This window comes from Scardinius erythrophthalmus (assembly GCF_964197995.2).
Source record: "Scardinius erythrophthalmus genome assembly, chromosome: 23".
NCBI lineage: Eukaryota > Metazoa > Chordata > Actinopteri > Cypriniformes > Leuciscidae > Scardinius > Scardinius erythrophthalmus.
This window is the reverse complement of record NC_138243.1, coordinates 12,995,306-13,019,348: the sequence shown is the minus strand read 5'-3', so window position 1 is coordinate 13,019,348 and position 24,043 is coordinate 12,995,306. Positions and strand designations below refer to the sequence as shown.

The 24,043-nt window shown below is 35.7% G+C and overlaps 1 protein-coding gene across 4 annotated transcripts; it reads right to left on the bottom strand.

Moving 5' to 3' along the window:
- Positions 1–392: 392 nt before the first annotated feature.
- On the bottom strand, positions 393–24,043 carry dmtn (dematin actin binding protein). 4 transcript variants are annotated; one of them, XM_081354688.1, is made up of 15 exons: positions 23,658–24,043; positions 11,170–11,229; positions 10,732–10,794; positions 10,390–10,545; positions 10,067–10,111; positions 9,002–9,134; positions 8,871–8,915; positions 8,617–8,760; positions 6,755–6,864; positions 6,390–6,495; positions 5,958–6,022; positions 5,674–5,727; positions 3,331–3,396; positions 2,939–3,019; positions 393–1,785 (listed from the first exon to the last, which is right to left on the bottom strand). In XM_081354688.1, the coding sequence occupies exons 2-15, from the start codon at positions 11,176–11,178 to the stop codon at positions 1,672–1,674; spliced, it is 1,191 nt and encodes a 396-aa protein (XP_081210814.1). In that variant the 5' UTR covers positions 11,179–11,229; positions 23,658–24,043; the 3' UTR covers positions 393–1,671. The 4 variants fall into 4 exon arrangements, with proteins under 4 accessions (XP_081210814.1, XP_081210813.1, XP_081210816.1 ...); XM_081354687.1 differs by lacking the exon at positions 23,658–24,043 and adding an exon at positions 20,384–20,808; XM_081354690.1 differs by lacking the exon at positions 3,331–3,396 and having other exon boundaries at positions 23,658–23,921.

The window sequence follows — 24,043 nt, the reverse complement described above, 5'->3', positions numbered from 1 at the left end:
TTAATGGACTACATTAAAGTGTCATAATGTTATGTACTAAATAGTTTAAACTACTTTGTGATTAATAGTGTGGTGTTGCTTAAAATCAGTGAATACTTTGTACACAGACAGTTCCTTTTTCCGTCACTATAAAATGGTTATAGTTTAAACATTTCTACAACACTAAAGGTCAGTTATAAGTTATCTTATCATATAGATTGTAAATGTAAAAATAACATAGTAAAATAAAAAAATATAAAAAGGCATGTTTATAATATAAAATTTAATAAATAAAAATGTTAAATATTTTTAAAAGTAAGTTAAAAGTATGTAGTAACGTATAATGTACAGTGAAAATCTTTCTTTTTTTAAGTTTTAGGGTAAGAATTTTAAAGAAACTATCTGCAACATTTACATTGTTAAAAAATGTTTTAATTTAAAATAAATGCTTACTTTCTATTCATCAAAGAATCCTAAAAAAATATCAGTTTCCACAAAAAAAAAAAAAAAAAAAATGAATACGAAGCAGAACAACTGTTGTCAACATTTTCTATTTAACAAGACAATACATGTGCGCACAGTTAGGAGATTATTATAATGCGGCATGGTTTTTCATTGAATATAATTTTACCTTAAAAATGTTTCTTGACACAAAATCTAACATGAAGCTTTTATTTTTTTCAACACAACACCGTGTTGTTACAGAAAAACGGTAATGAGACACAACTATGACCAGACACATAATCGTTGACCAGTCCCCATTAAGTGTGCAGTGCATGACTTGATAACACCTATGCCATTTTAAAAGACCGCAATGGAGAATAACTACTAACGGCAGTGAAAAACCTTATGTATGCATTGACAACAGACATTGGAAATCGAAGTAAATGGTTTGCTAGTGGCTTCGTGTGGAACAAAGATCTTCTAGTGTTGTTCAGTAATTACAACCTACTGCATGAAGCACCAACAGTGTACGAGAACCAAAAGCCAGAGCTTTCCAGCAAGCCTGAGCTTAGATATTTCAGATTAGTGCACAGTTTAACACTGTTGCTAATAGCACAAATAGGAGTCATATATCGCAGTGCCTTTTATCGGTAAAACTATAAATAAATCATTTATGTAGACTCCGTGTCCATGCATTTTTTTAATGAATGAAAAAGGAATTTTAGTGATTGTTAAAGCTGAACTGAATCAACATCACAAATAGATAAAAATAACATGATATATGTACAGTGCCATACATGTTTCGGATACAATAAATTAAGTTTATAGTGTAATATCAGTGGACACAGTTGAAAAAAAGCGATGGTTTACAATTTAAACTTTGTGTAAATATATAGGCCTATTATTATAAACTTCTCTGGGCACTTTAAGATTTTGAAATAGACATAAGGCGTAAAGAAAGGGCTGGAGCGGTTTATGAAATCGATATTCCATCACTAATAATCCGAGTTTTCAGATATGGAGCGACTGTAGGGGATGTGTGAATCTTCATCCCTGTCTTTATTATGTACACCAGAGACATATAGAAAGACTGCTGTATATGTGATTGAAATAACGTCTGGTAATGTTGCGTCATCTTCCTTGCTTATCTTGAAATTTCTGCATAGCATCCGTATTAGATTAGAGTGGTTATTACTAGCGTCTCTGGAGGGAGAGTGTTTTTAATGTCCGTGTCCAAATGTCCAAATGCTAGAAAAGGGACACTTTCTTCTTCAGGTCATTCCGTTTCCATAGTGACAGACGATCAAATTCTGTGATGGGCATTCCAAATAAGCTCTGGAAGTCTTCTGGAGACAGATGCCTCTATTATAGACGAGATAAAAACAATCAGCCACTTTACAGTAGACGTGCAGTCCGAGACAAAACCCTACAACTTAACTTCAAATATTGCAATCAATATTATAATCACCCAATATGAGATGAGATATATGGATACCATAATCATAATATTTGTTTAGAAAAGAAAAAGTGTGTAATTTTTAATTAAAACATAAAAAATAAATAATAATAATAGTAAGTAAAAGTTATATATTTCTTATATTTATTTATTATTTGTAGTAGGAGTGTTTAGAAAAACATTAATAATAATAATAATATTAAGAAAAATGTATGTTTTTTTATTTTATGAAAATATATATATATTTTATTGTGGTAGGAGTGTTTGGAAAAATGTAGTAATAATAATAATAACAAAAAATATGAAAATATAAAAATGTATTTAAAAATAAATATATTTGTTTGGGAAAAAAATAAAAATAAATAAATTATAATGAACAATAATAATAATAAATTAACAATGGAGAATATTAAAATGCATTTAAAAATATTATTTATTTGTCATAGTGGTGTTTGGGAAACAATAATTATAATAATAATAATTTATTGAAAACAGTATTATTTTATTAAAATGTATTATTTTTATTGTAACAATTGAAAACATTTAAATGCATTTTAAAAAATATGATGTATTTACTTATTTATTTATTTGTCATAGGAGTGTTTAGAACACAATAATAATAATAGTTGATAATAATAATAATTGACAATTTGAAAATATTTAAATGCATTTTAAAAAATATTATGTATTTACTTATTTATTTATTTGTCGTAGGAGTGTTTGGAACACAATAATAATAATAATAGTTTATTGAAAACAGTATTTATTTTATTAAAATGTTTTTATTTATTTATTTGTCGTAGGAGTGTTTGGGAAAAGTAGAAATAATAATAAATGAACAATTTGAAAATAATAAAAATGTATTTTAAAAATATTATTTATCTATTGTAGAAGTGTTTGGAAAACATAATATAATAATAATAATAACTAGTAATAATAATACTTAATTAATTATTTATTTATTATTAATTATTAATATTATTTTTCTTTTGAGCTGACCTTTCAAGGACCTCAAACTGACTAACTTTTTACTAATGTTAGCGCTCATCTGTGACTTACCTCTAATCTGGTTCTGTCCACACCTGGAGGAAGCTTACTGCGCCCTCTGTGGGTCACAACCAGCATTTCATATGGATATATCTGAAGGGAGAGGTGAGATTTTATGATGTTTTGGGAACATTATATTCAGTACTCATCCTTTTTGATTTATTGGACACCGAAAACAGGCCAAAAGCTTTCAAAAGGTTTGCTCTAGGGAGAATGTTTACTGCATATTCAGCCTCCAAAGTTTTCAGTTCACTGTTGCCTTCAGTGATGCTGCCATATTGCATTCTGCATTCAATGGATGCAAGGCTTAGAAGCAACATTGATGTGAGTGAATGTATGGCATGGGGTTAGAAGAGAGAAGCTGAGCATGAAAACTTTGGAGGGTCTCTTAAGATCTGCCTCACCTTCTGTTCCAGAATACTAGGAAGAGAGTTTCCTCTGTCCATTCTCCCACTCTGTGAATCGCCATTCTATGAAGACACCACCACCCCAGCCCGAGAAAAATGCCCCCCCAGGACAAAGGAGATCAATATGAGACAGGTACATGTAGAGAGGAGGGTTTCATTACATCCATAATAATGAACCAGCATCTTTTGACTCATTATTAAAGGGGTCCTATTATGCTTTTCCACTTTTTCAACATTAGTTAGTGTGTAATGTTGCATAGTTAAAGCTCAAAGTCCACTCCAAAGGGAGATATTTTATTGAACAGAATCCACTTTCCAAGAACTACAATGAAACGGCTCGTTTGGACTACAACGCGTTATTTCCGGATCTTGTGAAGTCATAATGTTACTCATTTAAATAATCCCCGCCCACGGAATACGCGCAAATATGGGACGAGGCCTCGTTGAGCTGCTACTATGTCAAAGAGACGCTGTTTTTTTCCCACCCTGTTTCTGAAATTTCCAAAAATGAGTTTGGCTGACGAACTTAAAGGGCTGGTTCGGGATTTTTGACATCGGACCTCATTTTAAGTCAGCCTGGTTGTTATTCATCAGTGGAGATATTTTTTAAAAAAAATTATCCAGTCCTTATATTTGGATAGTTAGCCGATGCTAGGCTAGCGCGAGTCAAGGGTAGATGTTAGCCAGCCATTAAAAACCGTTTTACCCACTCCACAGTGCACCAAACGCAAATCAATTATAACACTAGACTATCGATGCAAATGTACGTTGAGAGAATAATGTTAGAAATCAAACTTACCTTTCATCACATTGCATTAGTTATAATTTGTTCCCTGTAATCATAAGCCTTGTCTACAGCAGCAGCTGAGTTATATTGATTACCTAGGCAACCGAGTGAGCCGGTACACACATGTACTGCACACACTGTAGTGCGCTTCTTTTCTGTGTTTACTTTTTGCCGCATTACTAACCGGAGCAAAGTAAAATTCCGCAGCTGCTGAGAAACTAGTTCCTTTGGGATCATTGAGATGAAAGGTAAGTTTGATTTCTAATATTATTCTCTCAACGGACATTTGCATCGATAGTCTAGTGTTATAATTGATTTGCGTTTGGTGCACTGTGGAGTGGGTAAAACGGTTTTTAATGGCTGGCTAACATCTACCCTTGACTCGCGCTAGCCTAGCATTGGCTAACTATTTAAATATAAGGACTGGATAATTTTTTTTAAAAAATGTCTCCACTGATGAATAACAACCAGGCTGACTTAAAAATGAGGTCCGATGTCAAAAATTCCGAACCACCCCTTTAAGAGTGTATCTGTGTGCTGCACATTTAATGGAGAACAGCTTCCAGAACCACAACGCAAAAAAAGCTTCTCCTGAAATAGAGCACTTCTTTGTAAGGAAAATCTATTGTTCGTGGATCACAACTTGTAATTATGTCGTATTATTTGTAGTTGCGTTTTCTATTAACAGTTCAAATTATAAGTTTTATGATGTTGCTATGATGTACTCACTTTTGTTGCCAGCTGTTTTGACAATAATGGCTGTGTGTTGAGTTATTTTCAGAAGACAGTAAATATATACTGCTATACAAGCAGCACATTGACTACTCTAAAATATATCCAAGTTTCATTCCTATAGTATTGTCCCTTGAGAAGATATACTAAAATGTTTTCTGAAATGTGAACTGGGCCAGCAAACCAATCATAGCGTATTTCGGAAGGAGGGGCTTTAGTGAAACCGGAACTAAGCGACGCGTTCGGGCCAGACTGGGGAGAGTGGTGTTGTAATAATGTAAAATGTGTGAAAAATAATGTTTTTGGAACAATCAAGCATGAAAGCATATTCTAGTACACCCCAAAAACAAAATCAAGACCTTGTAAAAGGGCATAATAGGACCCTTTTAAGTATGCAAACAGTATGTGGTGATCACATGAGTCAGAAGCCATGAGAAAGGAGTGTAGGCTAATGTCAGGGTAAAGATACATTAGTAGCAGGAACAGGATGTGGTTTCCAGGTCATAAAACCCAAACGCCATGCTTGTTAAATCAAATAAACAAAGCCATCTTACCTGTACACCTGAGGAACATATTAAGAAAAAAAGATTAGAATGAGTTCAAAAAACACAGAATAATTTAGGAAATATTCAGAAAAATACATTGAGGTCCAAAAAGCTTTAAAATCATTACATCAAAAGGGGGATGTATGAAATATTTGTTCACATTCATGTGCATTTCGATTCAAAATCGAAATAATAATGGTCTATATTTTATATAATTTATAATGGAACTTTAATGCACGATGAGAATCTTGCTTGTGTACACTAACATTTTCTGACTTTACCTGATTTTACTTTTCCGTTGTCTGTGGAGGTAAAGTCTGCAGACTGCAGCTGTATGCAGAGAGAAAAACAGTTACACACACTAGAGACACTAAAGGACTACAGGAACATCTTAAACAACAGTTGACATGTTCGCACATCTTTAAAAGGGTCACATGAAAAATCTAGGGTTTTTAGAAAAGTCTAAAAATGTTAATATTATGAAAACTCAGGGGTCAGGGGAGGGACATATTATGATTAAAATGTAAAAAACGACCCCTTTAAAGATGAATATCCCTTACCCTTGTGAGGCCTGTTCGACTGCAAGGAGGTAAAGAGGCGGATTTAGTAGCAATGGCTGATGATCCTGCAATGAATGTAAATGAAACATTTCATTAAAAGCACAATAGACATTTCTCTATAGACTTTCTATTCACACAAATGTATTTCATCATTTGAACACTGGGTGTCCTCTGTGACTTGCTGGTTGATGCCATAGAAGAACCATTTTTGGTTCCCCACAGAACCTTTCTTAGTGTAAAGTATATTCTAACAATCTAAAATACTTTTTTCCCTCTATAAATAACATTTTGTGCAATGGAAAGGTTCCATGGATGTTAAAGTTTCTTCTTGAAACCACAGCTGCCAATAAAGAACCTTTACTTTTAAGAGTGTAAATACTCAAGCACTTCACTATGTTGAAGTGCATTAAGACTAAAACAGACGTCACATACCCAAATGTATGTTTGTCCCGTCTGGCAAGGAACGTGTTTTTCTGCGGATGAGCCCTGATTTCTCTATTTCCTCCTTCAGGATCAATTTGCCCAAGTTGGACTGTATCTGAAAAACAAACAGCCCAGTCATGATTAGAGAGCTCCATTAAACGCTGGCCTCACGTTGTGTGTGCGTATCCTTCCAGCACTCACTTCCATTTAATGGCCTAAAAACAAAACACTTAATCATCCAGCCTTAGAGAAAATATTCCAGCCCAGCATCTGATTTATTCTAGACTGACAGACAGACAGTGAGGGATATTAATCTGAACAGGAGTTATTGATATGGGGCAGTGAGTCCTGCTCCAGACAGAAGCTGCTTTCACCTTCTGAAGTTCCTGTTCCTGGAGTCTCTTTGCATCTTCAGTCAGGTCCTCAAACTCATCGTCCTCCATTGGTTTTCCCTGCTCGGCTGCTTTCTTTCTCCACTCGATCTCTGTGAGGAATTGACAGACGCTGTAAAAAAGCGTATCGCCCTTGAGGGTGTACCAATGAAGGGGCTTTCGCACCGGGTAGTTATAGGAACTAGAGGCCAGGGGAGTCCCCCAGAACTAAATGTTCCCCCAGGACCATTTTCCTTGTTGCATTCGCACCGGCAGTTGGATCTTTGAAGTGACGTAAGCTTTCACTTGTGTGGTTAATAGTCATTTCTTATACGTTATTAGATAGAACTGTTAAACAAAGTAAACGTATACAAAAAAAGTATTATATTGTGTGTCATGTGGGTGTTGCCCAATGCCGCTAGCTGAGCAGAAATACACAATCATGTTTCGCTTGGTCCCTTCAAAGTCGAATTGGATATCCTACTTAGCGTAAAGGCTGAGAAGTGCCTGGACTTCGATGTTGGTCCATCTCTCGCTGTTTTCATGTTTGCGGAGTAAATATATAGGCTATACACTGTGTGTTTATATGGCTTTTTAAAAATGATGGGTGCCAGTGTTTTGCATGCATTCAACCAATCAACGTACCAATCAATTAAGTAAGTTTATAAATACAGCCTTTTATGACCAAATTCAACGTACCAATCAACGTACCAATCAATTAAGTAAGTTTATAAATACAGCCTTTTATGACCAAATTCAAAATGTCCGGTATAATTCGGGTATTGGGTATAATTCGACTCGGTTGTGTATGACTCAAAATTGGTTGACTCAAAATTGGGTATAATTCGACTCGGTATGTTGCACTGAATTTAAAAGAGACCAGTTTTTGGGCAAACCGGTCAGAAATTATACACAAATCGCCATTTTTCATATCTCCTGACCAGTAGGTGGCGCTGTGCCAAAACGCTGTAGGTAGCCTCAGGTCATGCTTGTGATGACACATACCAACTTTGCTCTGAAAAATACGCTAAAGCATTGCAGCAATAATACATCTATTTTGACGTGCTCTTCGTCAAATTCGTTTACACGTTATTTCGAGAACGTCTTGGTCTATCAGAAGAGTTTTAAATAACTTTATGCCAGCATGGTCTGAAGATGATGTGAGCCACTTTTGATGAAAATCAGAAAAACATTGCATCATAGGATGCAATCGAATCGTCTTGAGCCAAGGAATAAGAGGACATTTTTTGTTTAAAAAATGTTGTCTTACGGTTCAAAAGTTATTAGTGCAAATTTGGACAGTTGATGGCGCTAGAGGGATTGCGTTAGAGACTCCAAATTTTAAACGTATATATAAATGCTAAAAAGTTAACTAGTTTGCATGCTTTTCTAAGGCGCCTTTCACATATCGCGCCTAAAAACGCGTAGAAAACGCTAGGCGCGCCGCATTCTCCTTTTTCCAAAGCGCTAGGGCGGTTGCGCTCCGGAGGCGTCTGTCGTTGCTAAGCAACCATCAGCTGTGCTCTCCGTTACAGTTGTCACATGACCTACGCTGCGCTTGCGGCATTCTGAGAAGTTGAGATGTTTTTATCTCGATGCGGCGCGGACGCGCGTGGAAAAAACGAGCGCATCGCACCGCGACCGCGTCGCTTTCATTATGAGTGCGCATACCGCGTGCCTACATTTGAAATAACGAAGCACGCAAAAGACGCGATATGTGAACAGGCCCTAAAGGTGCAATAACAGAATGGGAAAAAATGCCACATTTTACCCCCATTGGTGTGGAGCGGGTGACCAATAAAATGTCATTGTGGGCGGGGCTACTGTCCAATGCCACAGAAATATGAAAGCTAGTGAGCATTTACCCATAGTAGCTAGAGAGGGTGGACAGGGCCAGTACTCTGTCTCTATCTTTGAAGGCTGGTTGGGATCAGGTGGTTGGGCTGCTGGGAACTTGGAGGACTCAATGATGACATCCTGTTTATTATGAGACATTCCAGTCTCTCTTTCTGAGGATAGGAAGAAGATAAACATCAGGATGTTACCAGTGAATCTGTCCTTAAACCTTGGAAAACCAATAATCGATGATTTATAACAAACATTATAAATGAACAAATACCGTGTTTGTAAATTGGTGGTTTCTTATAGATGTTGATGCCACTGTCTGAAACAGGAATGGATGTACAGTTACAACACATTTGATTGATTATGAAACATTGTGCTATGAAAACCCTCTGATGAACGAAGCACCTGGCCTGTGGAAGTGCTGCATGGGGCCTTTGGAGGCAGGGCTGATTTTGCGGAGGTGCACGGTGGAGCCCATGTTGGACCCTCCTGGAGAGCCCTGCTCTGGCCACTCCTTTGACTCTTTTGAGGCAAATATCTGAAGAAACAGGGGAATTGCATATACCTTCTATTATTCTGAAATGCTAATAATAAAGCACTGGCTTATGGTAACATAACTTCATGTTTCAATCCCGACGTTAAGAGTGGACACAATTTAAGCACTCAGCATGTTAACAGAAGCCAGACCATCATATTTCACTGCCTGCATCAATAATATGACACTGCAAACTCATGCCTTACAGTAAAATATGCTAATGGAGGTCAGAAGCATAGAATGCTGTTTGATTCTACTGTTCAATGTTCTAGAGTAAGTTTTTAATTAAAAAACTTAATTAAATAGCAGTGCACAATATTACAATTCTGGCTGACACCAATATGCTAATTACTTTCAGTGAGTGACCGATATAAACTCAATACATTACATTATTATTATTCAATACATTTTATTATTTTATAAGATAAAATTAAACTAAAATTAAATATATGGATAATTCTTTTGATATTTGCTAAATAAAGATTGGTTGAATAATGTTTCTATGACTGCACCACAATAATGTGAATTAAAGATATTAAATTAAAATATTACAATATAATAATCGTATTAATATTATTAATTATAATGAATAAAAATTAAATAATTTTTAAAAATTGTCCGATAACGATACAAACATTATTTTCATGTTCTGGTCAATAACCAATAAATGGATAATGCTAAAATTCAAAAAATTAAATATAATATGGAAAATAAGTGGATGTCTTTAATGTGAATTAAATGAAATTAAAGTACACTGTGTCATATTCACGCTAGCAAGCATAATTAAAATACAGAACTGAAACTGAATGTAATTTAAAATGGCAGCGTCATTAATTGAGTGTCTCAGTAAAGCAATCACATGTGAGGTGTGCAGGGAGATAAACGCGCTAGTTAAAGCTAGTGATCAGTGACTAGCGGCCGTCCTGGTGTCTCACCTCAGGGGAAGGAGGGGGCGAGATAGAGTGAGGCGACATTGATCTCTGTTGAAGACGAGGAGAGAAAACACAACACACACATACAGTACATGCTTCGTCTTCAAGGCCTGACATTCAAATGCCACTTTTACACACACAAATCATTTAACACGCATAACAAAGCTCGACTAATAACATTACATCTCACCATTATATTCAGCTTCCTGTTTGCCAAAACATATTGATTCTACTTTAAGTGGAAGCTGTAAAACGTACAATAACCCTTCTCAAACGATACAATGAAACAAAGACTTGATTTAAAGAGACACTGGCTCTTTTCTGACCTCTCTGCTTCTGGAGAGACCCATCCGATCCAGGGCTGAGATATTAAAATGCGGCTCGTACACCATCAGATCTGGCCGTTCCACCTCAAGAATGGCTTTGTCTTTGGGAATGGCGGCCAAGTCCTTATATCCAATGACCTGATTGTCCATCCGTGCCTTTGGGGAGTTAAACAGAAAGAGGCTGAGTTCAGTTTGGCGTGAAAGAAGCGGTTGTCCTCTGAGATGCCTCGTGGGGTTCCTAGGAACCGGGATATCGAGCATGTGCTTTATGGCAGATAACAGAACGGAATGTGTTATCTGCGAAACTGAAAGCTATTGAGCGTCCAGGCTAGTTTTACTTACCACAATAGAGGTGGCTGGGGATCCAGGAGCACTTGGACCCCGGGAAGACGGGGCCGTCCCTGCCTGCAGCGGTGGAGCAGATCAAAAAGGTCAGAGGTCATAATTTAACTGCTCTTATCTCTTATCCAACGACATGTTGTTAATGAGAAATAAGACCTATATCTAATATCATCAATCAAACTGATGATGTCTGTCACTCGGCCACGCCCCCTTTCCATTCTCACTAAGGGAAAAAACCCCAGTGCAGATATGATCATGCTTTAATGGGCTTACTTTGACAGAAATATAATATAGATTAGTATACACATATGAGAATATAGATTAGTATACAAGTATGAGAATAAAACAATAAAAAGCTACATAAATATTTCAGAAAACCTAGTGTTTGGAGATCAATGATTCATGGCAGCAAGATGAAATTAATTCAACATACTTTACCTTCTGCATGACTGAGGACAACTATAAAACTCCCTTCTTTGTTCTTCCAGATACTCAGATCTGCAATAAACCATAAAAAGACCAAACGTGAATTTAAAATACAAACAAGTCAGGTAATCTTATAGAAGTAACTTATTTGTTACCTGGATATTTTGATTGTTATACCAATTTCCAGTAATAATATATTTCTTGAATTATGTTTATTTTTCTTTATTAGAAGTTAAAGAATTATTATTATTGTTAGTTTTCTTAAAATAAGTATTCTTACTAAGGCTGCATTTATTTGATTAAAAAGTACAGTAAATATTGGGAAATATTTCAATATTTGTGAAATATATAAAACTCCATATGGCTCCGGGGGCTTGTGAAAGGAAAATATTCATATTTAAAACTTTATAAAGTAAAATAACTAGCTTCCGGCCAAACGAACATACGGATTTGACTCAAGTCTAAAGCGCAACTTAATGCGAGTAATGTGATGTACTGCTGATATTTACGCTACAGATTCACTTTTATGATGGATAGATGGATAGATGCACTTTATGATGGATAGATGCACTTTTATGATGGATGGATGCACTTATGATGGATAGATGCACATTTATGATGGATAGATGCACTTTTATGATGGATGGATGCACTTTTATGATGGATGGATGCACTTATGATGGATGGATGCACTTTTATGATGGATGGATGCACTTTTATGATGGATGGATGCACAATTATGATGGATGGATGCACTTTTATGATGGATGGATGCACTTTTATGATGATGAATGCACTTTTATGATGGATGGATGCACTTTTATGATGGATAGATGCACTTTTATGATGATAGATGCACTTTTATGATGGATGGATGCACTTTTATGATGGATAGATGCACTTTTATGATGGATGGATGCACTTTTATGATGGATGGATGCACTTTTATGATGGATGGATGCACTTTTATGATGATAGATGCACTTTTATGATGGATAGGTGCACTTTTATGATGGATGGATGCACTTTTATGATGATAGATGCACTTTTATGATGGATGGATGCACTTTTATGATGGATGGATGCACTTTTATAAAGGATGGATGCACTTTTATGATGGATGGATGCACATTTATGATGGATGGATGGATGCACTTTTATGATGGATGGATGCACTTTTATGATGGATAGATGCACTTTTATGATGGATAGATGCACTTTTATGATGATAGATGCACTTTTATGATGGATGGATGCACTTTTATGATGGATAGATGCACTTTTATGATGGATGGATGCACTTTTATGATGGATGGATGCACTTTTATGATGGATAGATGCACTTTTATGATGATAGATGCACTTTTATGATGGATAGGTGCACTTTTATGATGGATGGATGCACTTTTATGATGATAGATGCACTTTTATGATGGATGGATGCACTTTTATGATGGATGGATGCACTTTTATAAAGGATGGATGCACTTTTATGATGGATGGATGCACATTTATGATGGATGGATGGATGCACTTTTATGATGGATGGATGCACTTTTATGATGGATAGATGCACTTTTATGATGGATAGATGCACCTTTATGATGATAGATGCACTTTTATGATGGATAGATGCACTTTTATGATGATAGATGCACTTTTATGATGGATAGGTGCACTTTTATGATGGATGGATGCACTTTTATGATGATAGATGCACTTTTATGATGGATGGATGCACTTTTATGATGGATGGATGCACTTTTATAAAGGATGGATGCACTTTTATGATGGATGGATGCACATTTATGATGGATGGATGGATGCACTTTTATGATGGATGGATGCACTTTTATGATGGATAGATGCACTTTTATGATGGATAGATGCACCTTTATGATGATAGATGCACTTTTATGATGGATGGATGCACTTTTATGGACTTCAAACAGAAACAGCCATTCACTGCCATTATAAAGCTTGAAAGAGCCAGGACATTTTTTAATATAACTCTGATTGTATTCGTCTGAAAGAAGAATGTCATATACAATGATAGCTTGAGGGTGAGTAAATCATGGGCTTATTTTCATTTTAAAGTGATCTACTCCTTTAAATCAAGTCTTAGTATTGATTGCTTCTCAAAGATTTTACAAGGCATTTCCCATACTTCCGAAAACATGCAGTACACATTAAATTGGAAATAGAAAGTTAGTCTTGATATTCTGCTATGAGTTTTGATTTAAAATAAATCACAATTTTAGAAAGATGAATACAGTCTGCTCCAAAACAACATTGTGAAATTCAGATGAGTTCATTAAAACGGTTTCTGGATGAAACAGCCCATTAGCCTCACACTCTATCACCGGAGCATTCCTGAAAATCAGTCTGAGCTTATCCTCCCACTGAGGGTGTTCAACACACCCACTCATATCACACATTACATTTCATCACCCACCACAGGATATTTGGATAACAAGGTTATTCCACACGTAGCTTCTGCACTGTATTCAGAGATGCATCTGTTTTAGGAATTACGAATTCCTACAAAAAAAGGTTCAAATGGGTTCTAAAACCCTAGGGATCTTGACTCAATTTTTTAAAGGACCCTCTGTAAGGAGAAATGTCTTAAATAATTGCATAATGCTTTCATGTTCAATGGGTAATTTTTTTTTTTTTTAATTCATAGAATTATCCCATGATGGCATTCATATGAAGCGCCTGACAGAAACCTTTAAGGTTCTACATAGAAGCTTTTCTTCTAAGAGTCTGTTAAAACATTTTTCTCCAAGCTCAGTTCAATACGCAAATATTTAATAAATATCTGTAAGCTGATAACATAATATTTCTATTTTATATCTATTTAGCTTTTATTTATATCTATTTCAGTGCTAGCACTTGGGTTTTAATCATTTTAGTACTTCATTTTATTTCAGTTAGTTGCCTGGGCAACAGTTCTTTCATTTATATCGCTTTCATTTATATCTATCTCAGTTTTAGTCATTTTAAAAGCTGCTGTCAGTATTACTAAATATGAAGAAAGCAGTTACACCAACCGTCTGATCTCCACTAAGAGGATCAGTGGACTAATGTCTTTATGAAATGAGACATTAATTCATTAGACGCAGAGACATCCTGTTAGTGTGGGGGAGGGGAAGTGACATCAAGATTGCTCACCCAATTTCACCTTGAGCAGAGAATTGTCCACAGAATTTATCAGGTTCCAGCATCGGAAAACAGCAGAGAATTATACCGAGTACAGATGGTTTCGGGTTGGCAGTAGTTAATGTGCTAATTAGTTTTAACAGTAATTTCAATTTCATATAAGGACGAGCCTTGAATATTTTATGACAAGAGCATAAGTAACACGCAGGGTACAAGCCTCAAGGCGTTTTGAATCCATTTCCTTGCATTAAAATAGCTGACAAAGATACTCTATTTGCAAAAACAGCTTTTTGATTGGATGGAGTTCACTCGGGGTAAAGAGCTTTTTCGTTCTGGTTTGTTTTGACTGCTCATGTGTTGCTTCAGGGGAAAAATGCAAAAATGTCAAGGGAAACGCATAATATTTACAGGCAAATGGGCAATGTGACATTATGTGACCACCCAACTTCTCAATACTGTAATAGAATTTTAAATTATGGAATCAAATAATTATAAAAATATTAAAATATTATAATTAGATTTCATATTACAAATTTTATATATATACAGTGCTATGCATACATTTAGACACCCATACTAAAGTTGACTAAAAAGAGGAATAAAAAATCATCTTTTGGAAATTGAACTTAATGCCTTAATTTAAAAAATTAGGAAAAATCCAATCTTTAAGGACACCAATTTTCTTTGTGAATGAATAATGTATCGTAAATAAATAAATGTTCTTCCTTAAAATACAGGGTGCATAAGGGTGCATAAGTTTGGACACCCCTATGTTAAATTCCCATAGAGGCAGGCAGATTTTTATTTTTAAAGGCCAGTTACTTCATGGATCCAGGATACTATGCATCCTGATAAAGTTCCCTTGGCCTCTGGAATTAAAATAGCCCCACATCATCACATAGCCTTCACCATACCTAGAGATTGGCATGGTTTCATTTCAGTTAGCCTATTAGCTGGTTTGATATACATTGAGAGATGATCTTATGGAAAGTACTCCATGCCAATCTCTAGGTATGGTGAAGGCTATGTGATGATGTGGGGCTATTTTAATTCCAAAGGCCAAGGGAACTTTATCAGGATGCATAGTATCCTGGATCCATGAAGTAACTGGCCTTTAAAAATAAAAATCTGCCTGCCTCTATGGGAATTTAACATAGGGTGTCCAAACTTATGCACCCCGTATTTTAAGGAAGAACATTTATTTATTTACGATACATTATTCATTCACAAAGAAAATTGGTGTCCTTAAAGGTTGGATTTTTCCTAATTTTTTTAATTAAGGCATTAAGTTCAATTTCCAAAAGATGATTTTTTATTCCTCTTTTTAGTCAACTTTAGCATGGGTGTCTAAACTTATGCATAGCACTGTATATATATATATATATATTACATTTATTCTAATATGCCAATTCTGGATTTAACCCCATTTTTTCAAGGTTTCATTAGTTTACAGTAATTAACTATAAAGTTAACATGAATGAAAAACATTTATTAATCTCAATTAATGTTAATTTCAACATTTACTAACAGATTACTGAAATCAAAAGTTGGACCTGAACTAACATGAACAAAGATGAATAAATTATATGTATTGCACATCGCCAGTTATTGTTAGCATGCATTAACCAATGCCAACTAATGGGACCTTATTGTAAAGTGTTACCCATTTTCATTTGCTTTTTGGTAATCCAGACAAGTTTCCTTGGCAGTTTTAAGACATATTAAACCTTCCCTTTTCTATTTACTCTAAAGCCAAAAATATTGATTTCTTTTCAGAAAGAGAAATCTATTGTAGCACCAAACATCACTGTGGTTTCCTTTCCTCAGCCATACACATCTGTCCCTGCTGGTTAGTAGGGTTAGCGATCAGCTTGAGTCAGGTTTACTCTGGCGTGAAGGACGGTGTGTGTGTGTGTGTGTGTGTGTGTGCTGAAGATGTGATTGATCACTCTGAGCACAATGTAAATGGCCTGTCATCTGAGACGAAGGGACCCATGTGCATCAAGCTCCCTGTAATTCAAGTTCAATCTGGCTAAGAACAGTCCCTGAGCACCAGGCTCAAATAAAGTTTGATTTAGTGCTGATTCACATGCCGAGAAGACAATTTAGCACTTAAACAGCACTAACCAGTTACCGACTGTGTGGAGATGTCATGTGTTTTTGTGCTGTGAACTTCAGGATACTGCTAGATAGCACACATCACCTCAGAAGGTATAGAGAACGAGGCTGATAGTTTTGAGATTTTCTATCAAAGTGAAGTTCTACTGCAAAACTATCATGCCATCTTTTGTTAAATAGTCATAATGGCCACTAGTAATACAATATTGATCTTATTAGAGGAAGTCAGAGACAACTTTATCTTAATAAAGAGCACACTTTAATAACATACAGAAATAATAGTGGTGCAGGGATGACGTATTTTTGTAGGCCAACCCGGAAGTTAGCATCACACCGGTTCCCTCGATAAAATCTTAATAGGATTTCCATTGGCTTTTGGATTAGAAAATAAAATCTTAAGATTCTTGTACATTTTGTTCATCTTGATAATCTTCACAAATGAACACAACTTATCAATTTTGAATCGTAAAAGCTAAACATGGGTTGGCAAGGTGACAAGGTCACCATCACTAAGCTTCCGACAACTCTTTCTTTCTTTAAAAACACTGAAAAGTCTGAGTTATAATAGTTTGCGAGAGCATGGTTATAAACACAATGAGGCTGTGAAAGCAGACTAATGTTTATAAGTTTATCTGCTCGTCCTGATGACATTTAATGTTCCGACAACCTCTGTAATCCCATTTATCCACTCGTCAGCAACTGCAAGACAAGCAAAAGCTTTCTAAAAAATCACAAGGAGGTATTACTGATGTATTTTATATCGTAGAGTAAAACGTGAACATATCTTGAGCTTGTGTTCCAAAAATGCAAACTTGTTTTTCGGGTTTTGGCCTATAAAAATACATCATAAAACGTCACAAAAAATACATAAGCAAACTTAGTTGCTTTTATGCAGAATTCTTTATTTTAGCGGTCAGAAACAACGTATAAATTAGCAGTCTAAGTGGGACAGCTGACATTTCGACTTTTACTCACTTTTACTCAATGTCATGGATCAAGGGTGAATCACTGTTGAATTTTGTTTCAATTTTAAAAATTTAATCGGCTTTGATATTGCGACATTGTTTCAACATAGCCTATTATTTCTACAAAATCTTGTTCAAATTTAAATTTATAAGTATTTTGATTTAAGTATTTAAAAAAAACTTTATAACCTTGAGTATTAAACGTTATTTTTTTTAAATTTTGAAACAACAACATTGAATGTTGGTCATTTTTTTCTGACTGGCATATTATAATCATTTTAAATGTGTTAAACTCTGTTTATTAAATTATATCGATCAGTTGAAAAATCAGTTTTCAGTTGAATACTTTCAGCTTTTCATTGTTGACCTCAGTCACAGCCGTTATAAATGAGCATCTTTAATTCATGTTAACTTTCAACCAACAAAATAAATGCCATTAAAGGGATAGTTCACCCAAGAGTGTAAATTCTGTCATCATTTACTCAACCTTAAGTTGTTCCGAACCTGTATGAGTTTCTTTCTTATGTTAAACACAAAAAAGAAGATATTTTGAAGAGTGTCGGTAATCAAACAGTTTCCATACTATGGAAGTCAATGGGGACCATCAACATTTTGGTTACCGAAATTCTTCAAAATATCTTCTTTTGTGTTCAGCAGAAGAAAGAAACAGGTTTGGAACAACTTGAGGGTGAGTAAATGATGACAGAGTTTACATTTTTGGGTGAACTATCCCTTTAAATAAAAATAATGTGCAACATATTTTGTTAACCTTTAACCAAAAACATATAGATAAATTGAATACAATTAAATAAAAATAATTAGCAACAACAAAATATACTTTAAATGATGGTCTACAGATATTACAGTAAGTAGCTGGTAGGCTGCTAATTACTATCTATCCACTTATAAAATTCATCTATTCCATTGTATTGAGAACATATGAACTGCAAGTATGCTCATAGCAGGATAAAATAGTATACTGTACTACTACAAAGTACGCTGATCAACCACAGAAAAGCTTAAATGATATACTATTACTAACACAACTCTGTAAAAGACAGCATAGTGTGTCAGACCAGTATTAATGGGCCTGCTTCAAGCATTACTGAAAACAGCGTGTGTTGATAAGGAAGCCAGTGCACTTACGAGATCCAGAGAATGCCCTTGTCTCTCATCCGAGAGGTTTAGCTTGCAAGAGTAATATGATTCTTATTCACAGCAGAATCCTAATCAGCATTTGTGTCTGAAAACTAAACATCTGACACAATTGTTAAAGGGATAGTTCACCCAAAAAATGTAAACTGTCATTTACTCACTCTCAAATTGTTCCAAACCTGTATGAGTTTGGAACACAAAAGAAGATATTTTGATCAAACAGTTGATGGACCCCATTGACTTCCATTGTTTTTTCCTACTATGGAGGTCAGTGGGGTCCATCAACTGTTTGGTTACCAACAATCTTCAAAATATTTTCTTTTGTGAGAGAAACTATTACAGGTTTGCTTGCGGGTGAGTAAATTATGACAAAATATTATTTTTTTGGGTGAACTATCCCTTTAAATTTCTCTTGTTTTAAAGATGTTTAAATATTTTTACTGGAAGACAAGACAAAAATACTGATTAAGAAAGTGATCTGGGGCCGTATTCACAAAGAATTTTAAGGCTAAAAGTAGCTCCTAACTGGCGAATTTAGGAGCAACTCCTAAAAATAATGGGCGTGTCACTCGTAACTTTAGGACTCCTAATTTTTTTCACTAAGAGTAATTCACGAAGCATTTTAGCCCTAAAAGTAGCACCTAAGTCTGGGACAGCTTAAAAGAAGTCGAGAGGACTCCTAACTCACTAAGACCTATTCACAAACCGCTTTTTGTGGCATTTCACGTTGCGATGTTTTAAGATGCGTAAGCGGCGGCTACAGGAGCTTCCAATCGCGAGGGAAAAATTCTGCATTGTAGGCATAACTAGGTATGCAACAACACCACCAACAACAACCAAAACTAGGCTACTCATTGCATGTAAACTAATTGTAACGTTTCATAGTGAATCAAATTAAAATGTTCTTCTCTTTGCAAACGTAGGCAGAGGCATATAGTGACAGATTAATTCAATAATGTTGCAAAGATATTGCATCAATCCATATATTTCATTAGGCTACTAGGCTTTTTGTTTTGCCTTACTCTTTATTCATTTAGGCTATTTATTCAGTTATTCATCATCTTCCGTCCTTCGCACTACACCGCACGCATTCTCAGACCTGTCACCTGTCACTCATCATCGTAGGGGAGGTGTTTGGAATCATTCCCGCGTTACAATCATCAGCCAATCAAGGTGGTCACTTCAGTCAAGCTCGTGCATGAGTAATGACGTCATCCATGGCAACGAAGACTCACTCTTAGTTTAGGAGTTGTCATTTTTCTTTACTAAGAGTAGGTCTGAAAGGCGTTGTGAATAACTTTTAAGAGAAAACTCCTAGCTAAAATCTTTTAGTGCGATTTAGGAGTACTCCTAGTGGTAAGATAAAATGCTTTGTGAATACGGCCCCAGAACTCTTCCAACACTCATATAGAGGCAAAAAGACCTTCTAGCATCATCACAACACACTTCCAAGCATGTGCATCAGTGTTTGAGAGTTAAAATCATACAATATATATATATTTATATATATATATAGATAGATAGATATAAAACAATTGAATTTTAAAAGGAAATGATCTGAATTTTAATCTGGACTTGAATATAAATAATAATTTGGTTTTGTTTTTACCAAAGTAAACAGAAGAAACCAGTGATAAGTTTATGGTAGAAAATATCTATATACATATATTGCATATTTAGGTCAAACTGCACAAGACCAAGCACCAAAAATCCATAGCTTCATAAAAAATTTAATAAAATAAATTAAGGAAGGGATCGCAGAACCAACCATAATTAGTCTGACAGGAAAGGGTAATTTTAGAGGCAAAACAAGCCACAATACACACCAGGATTCCACCTCAGCTCCAGCTCTGTGATGAAGAGGAAATCCTACGCTGAGAGATCCAGACTTCCTGTCATCCTTCTCCCATTCTCCCCAGTCCTCATCGTCTCTCTCTCTCTCTCTCTCTCTCTCTGCACGCTGTTTAGAAGACCCCACCCACTTCTCTCTCCACCCAAACTGAAAAGCACTTATCTCAGCAGACCAAGAGCAGCCAACGCCCAATCAGACGAGTCGGTTGCGTCACCAGGGCAACGCTGTGCTCCGTCTGAAGAGAATTCTCAACAGCGCTGATGGATACAGGATCCATTACCTTGGCGAGGCCTTCCGGCTCCACTGGGAGCGCGGTGTGACGGGCCGAGGATCTGGGGAGCTTGTGTTTCTGGCATAAACAGCCTGAGGAAGCCCTCCTGTTGAAGATCTTTCTTGTTTGAACAATGGCCATGCTGCACATCACGTCCCAGAAAACAAGCCCTTCCTAACTCCTCCCCGTCACTACTGATGCGCCGCACGTGCTCTGGGCAGCCATATTTCTTCAGGCTTCGGTTTATTCTGCATTTAGAGCTATCCAGGTCATAAGCCTGGGGGTTTAGCAGAGCTCTGGATTGTCTTGACTAGAGTTCAGTCAACAATCCTGTGAAGATCAGACCAGCAGAGAGACGGACTGCTGGATTTGTTCAATCAGATTAGTGTCCCATTGATTAAACCTTCTCTTAGTGAATCACTTCACTGCAAACTGAATGACAGGAGGACACCGTCAGTGGCAGGGAAGTGTCTTATCACAACTCTATTCAACATACATTTTCACACATTACAGCCCATTTTGCAGTTTTAGGACTGGATAGAAGACCAGACATGGAAGAATAGAATAAAATATGACAGAAATGAATAGAATATTAAAGAATAGATCTAGACTATAATAAATAAATAAGGAAATATTTAAAAAAAAAAGAACAGAATAAAATAAAATAGAATATGACTAAAGGATAGAATATGCCATAATAGAATAGAATAGAATGAAATAGATCTAGACTGGACTGGAAAGAATAGAATAGTCCTAAAATGAGCAAAATAGAATAGTATATGACAGGAAAGAATTGAATGTGATACAATATAAGAAAAGAGAAGGGAATATCTCGAGGACAGACAGGAATAGAATAGAATAGAATAGAATAGAATAGAATAGAATAGAATAGAATAGAATAAAATAGAACAGTCCTAAAACTAATAGAATATAATAATAAAATAATAAATAAAATATGACTGAAATTAATAGAATAATTAATAATTAATTAATAATTGAAAAATAATTAATAATAAATTAATAATAATATTAAAGAAGCGAATAGATCTAGACCATAATAAATGAATAAGGAAAGAATAAAATAGAATATGACAGAAAATAATTGAATATGCCACAATAGAATAGAATGAAATATATCTATACCAGACAGGAAATAATAGAATGGACCTAAAAACTTCACAATGGAATAGTATAGGGAAGGAATTAATAGAAAATGGCAGATTATGACAAATTAGCCCAACCCTAAAAAATAGAATAGAATAGAATATGACAGGAAAGAATAGAATATGACACAATTGAGGAAAGGAGAGGGGACCAGACAGGAAAGAATAGAATAGAATAATAAAATAGTCCTAAAACAAATAGAATATGATAGGAATTAATACAATATGATAGAATAGAATAGAGCGGAATAGAATAGCCCTGCCCTAAAAAGTACAAAAGGGAATAGAACAGAATAGAATATGACAGGAAAGGAAATAATAGAATAGCCCTAAAACGAATAAAAGAATAGGAATTAATACAATATGGTATAATAGAATAGAGCGGAATAGAATAGCCCTGCTCTGTCCTGTCCTAAAAAGTGCAAAGGGAACAGGACAGAATAGACCAGAATAGACCAGAATATGACAAGAAAGAATAGAAAAGAATGGGATACATCTAGACCAGGCAGAATAGAAAGGAACTGGACTGGATAAAAATGTTAGTTCTCTTCAGAATTGACTTTCCATGCAAAGTGGATCTAAATGAAACAGTGCAGGAAGGGGAGGTCATCTGCTGTCTAACTGGATTTATAATATCCAACAGACGATCAAGCCTGCTTCAGTGTACAGCATCACTACACATCTTCATCTGTCTCGACCATCATGGGGAATGTGAAATAAATGCTTATTTAGCAACAGGCAAAAACAGCAGGGAATCTGCCATCAGGAACTGAAGAATCTCTTAATATGTGACTCTTTGCTCCTTACATCTTACAGCCGTTTCTCTCTGATGATGAGAAAGCCTTTTCACTGCCACCATCAATGCTGTCAATTCAGACTGTGTGATCGTGAGGAAATGTGACAGCAAATTGCTCCTTTGTTTTGTTTTTGTGTGCAGGCAATCCTTCTATATTTCTACAAATATGAATCAGAGCGTCTGGTATTACTCAAACACTGGTAATTTCCTACTTGTAAAAACAGGTCTATACACTAATATTAATAATAATTATTATTATCATCATTATCATCACATTGCATATTAAATTAATTTGGACAACCAATGACAAATAAGAAATTCTCCTCAGAAAAAACCTGCAGGACTGAGGTTATCCTTTAAAGGAAGCAGTAGTTTCCTGTTGCTTTAGACAGGGAAACGCGCGGGGACGCGCAGCTGTTCGGGGGCGCGACTTTTAGTGCCAGCAGTGAGACTGTTGCTGTTTTCCTTTCTTGCTTTATTTACTCTGTTTGCTATTATTTCGTGACGCTTGTAGGGCACAAGTAAATGTAATTCGCCGATAAATCAAACAAGCGTTTATATATCTCGGACATTTAATTGAATCAATTTGTTTTAATTACATGACTCAAGTCATAATGCGTACAGGCCTATACACAGAACATTCATATTTAAGGTCTGTCTGAACTGAAGTCAAGATTCTGTTGAAGGTTACAGCTGTACATGGCCAAACACAACGACACATTTTATTTAAAATTCTTTTTTTTTTTATCCCAATCCGACGTTTTTCAAATAGAACTGATTCGAAATTGTCCTCTAGAGATCGCGAGACTCTGTGCGTGTAGAAGGACAAGCGACCGATGATGTACAGCCTCTACTGATGATCATAATCGACTACGGCAAAATATTAATACATACATCCATCATACATTAAACAACAACAAACATGACTACACATCAGTCATTTGAACATGTACACTCTAGTCTGCACATTTAACATCCCAGCTATATGATGAGAAATAAACATGTCGCGTGCTCGTACCTCAGATTTTAAAGCAGCGGTTTATTCTGTCCTTTCCGTCCAGAGATGCAGAATTTCAAAGGTCTCTTGAACACTCAACTCAAGATCATTGCGTGGATTACGCGTTCATATGCTCGTGCCACATTGGCCGTGTCTCAAACCCCAGTGAGCTGCCTACCTAGACCGCATATTGTGCGTCACAGTCGCTGTAGGCGTCAGCTGACTCGGAACGCGCTAACAAACCCCAAAAAACGCGGTGTGTAGTTTTTGAAACACAGCCGCTGTGGAGGAAATGTGCGTCTGAAGCATCTTTTACAGTAAATGGCCAGCCAATGAGAGTAAAACAACTGTACTATACTCAAGATGGGACCGTCCTGTTCCTTTTAATAAGACACTTATTCATCCCT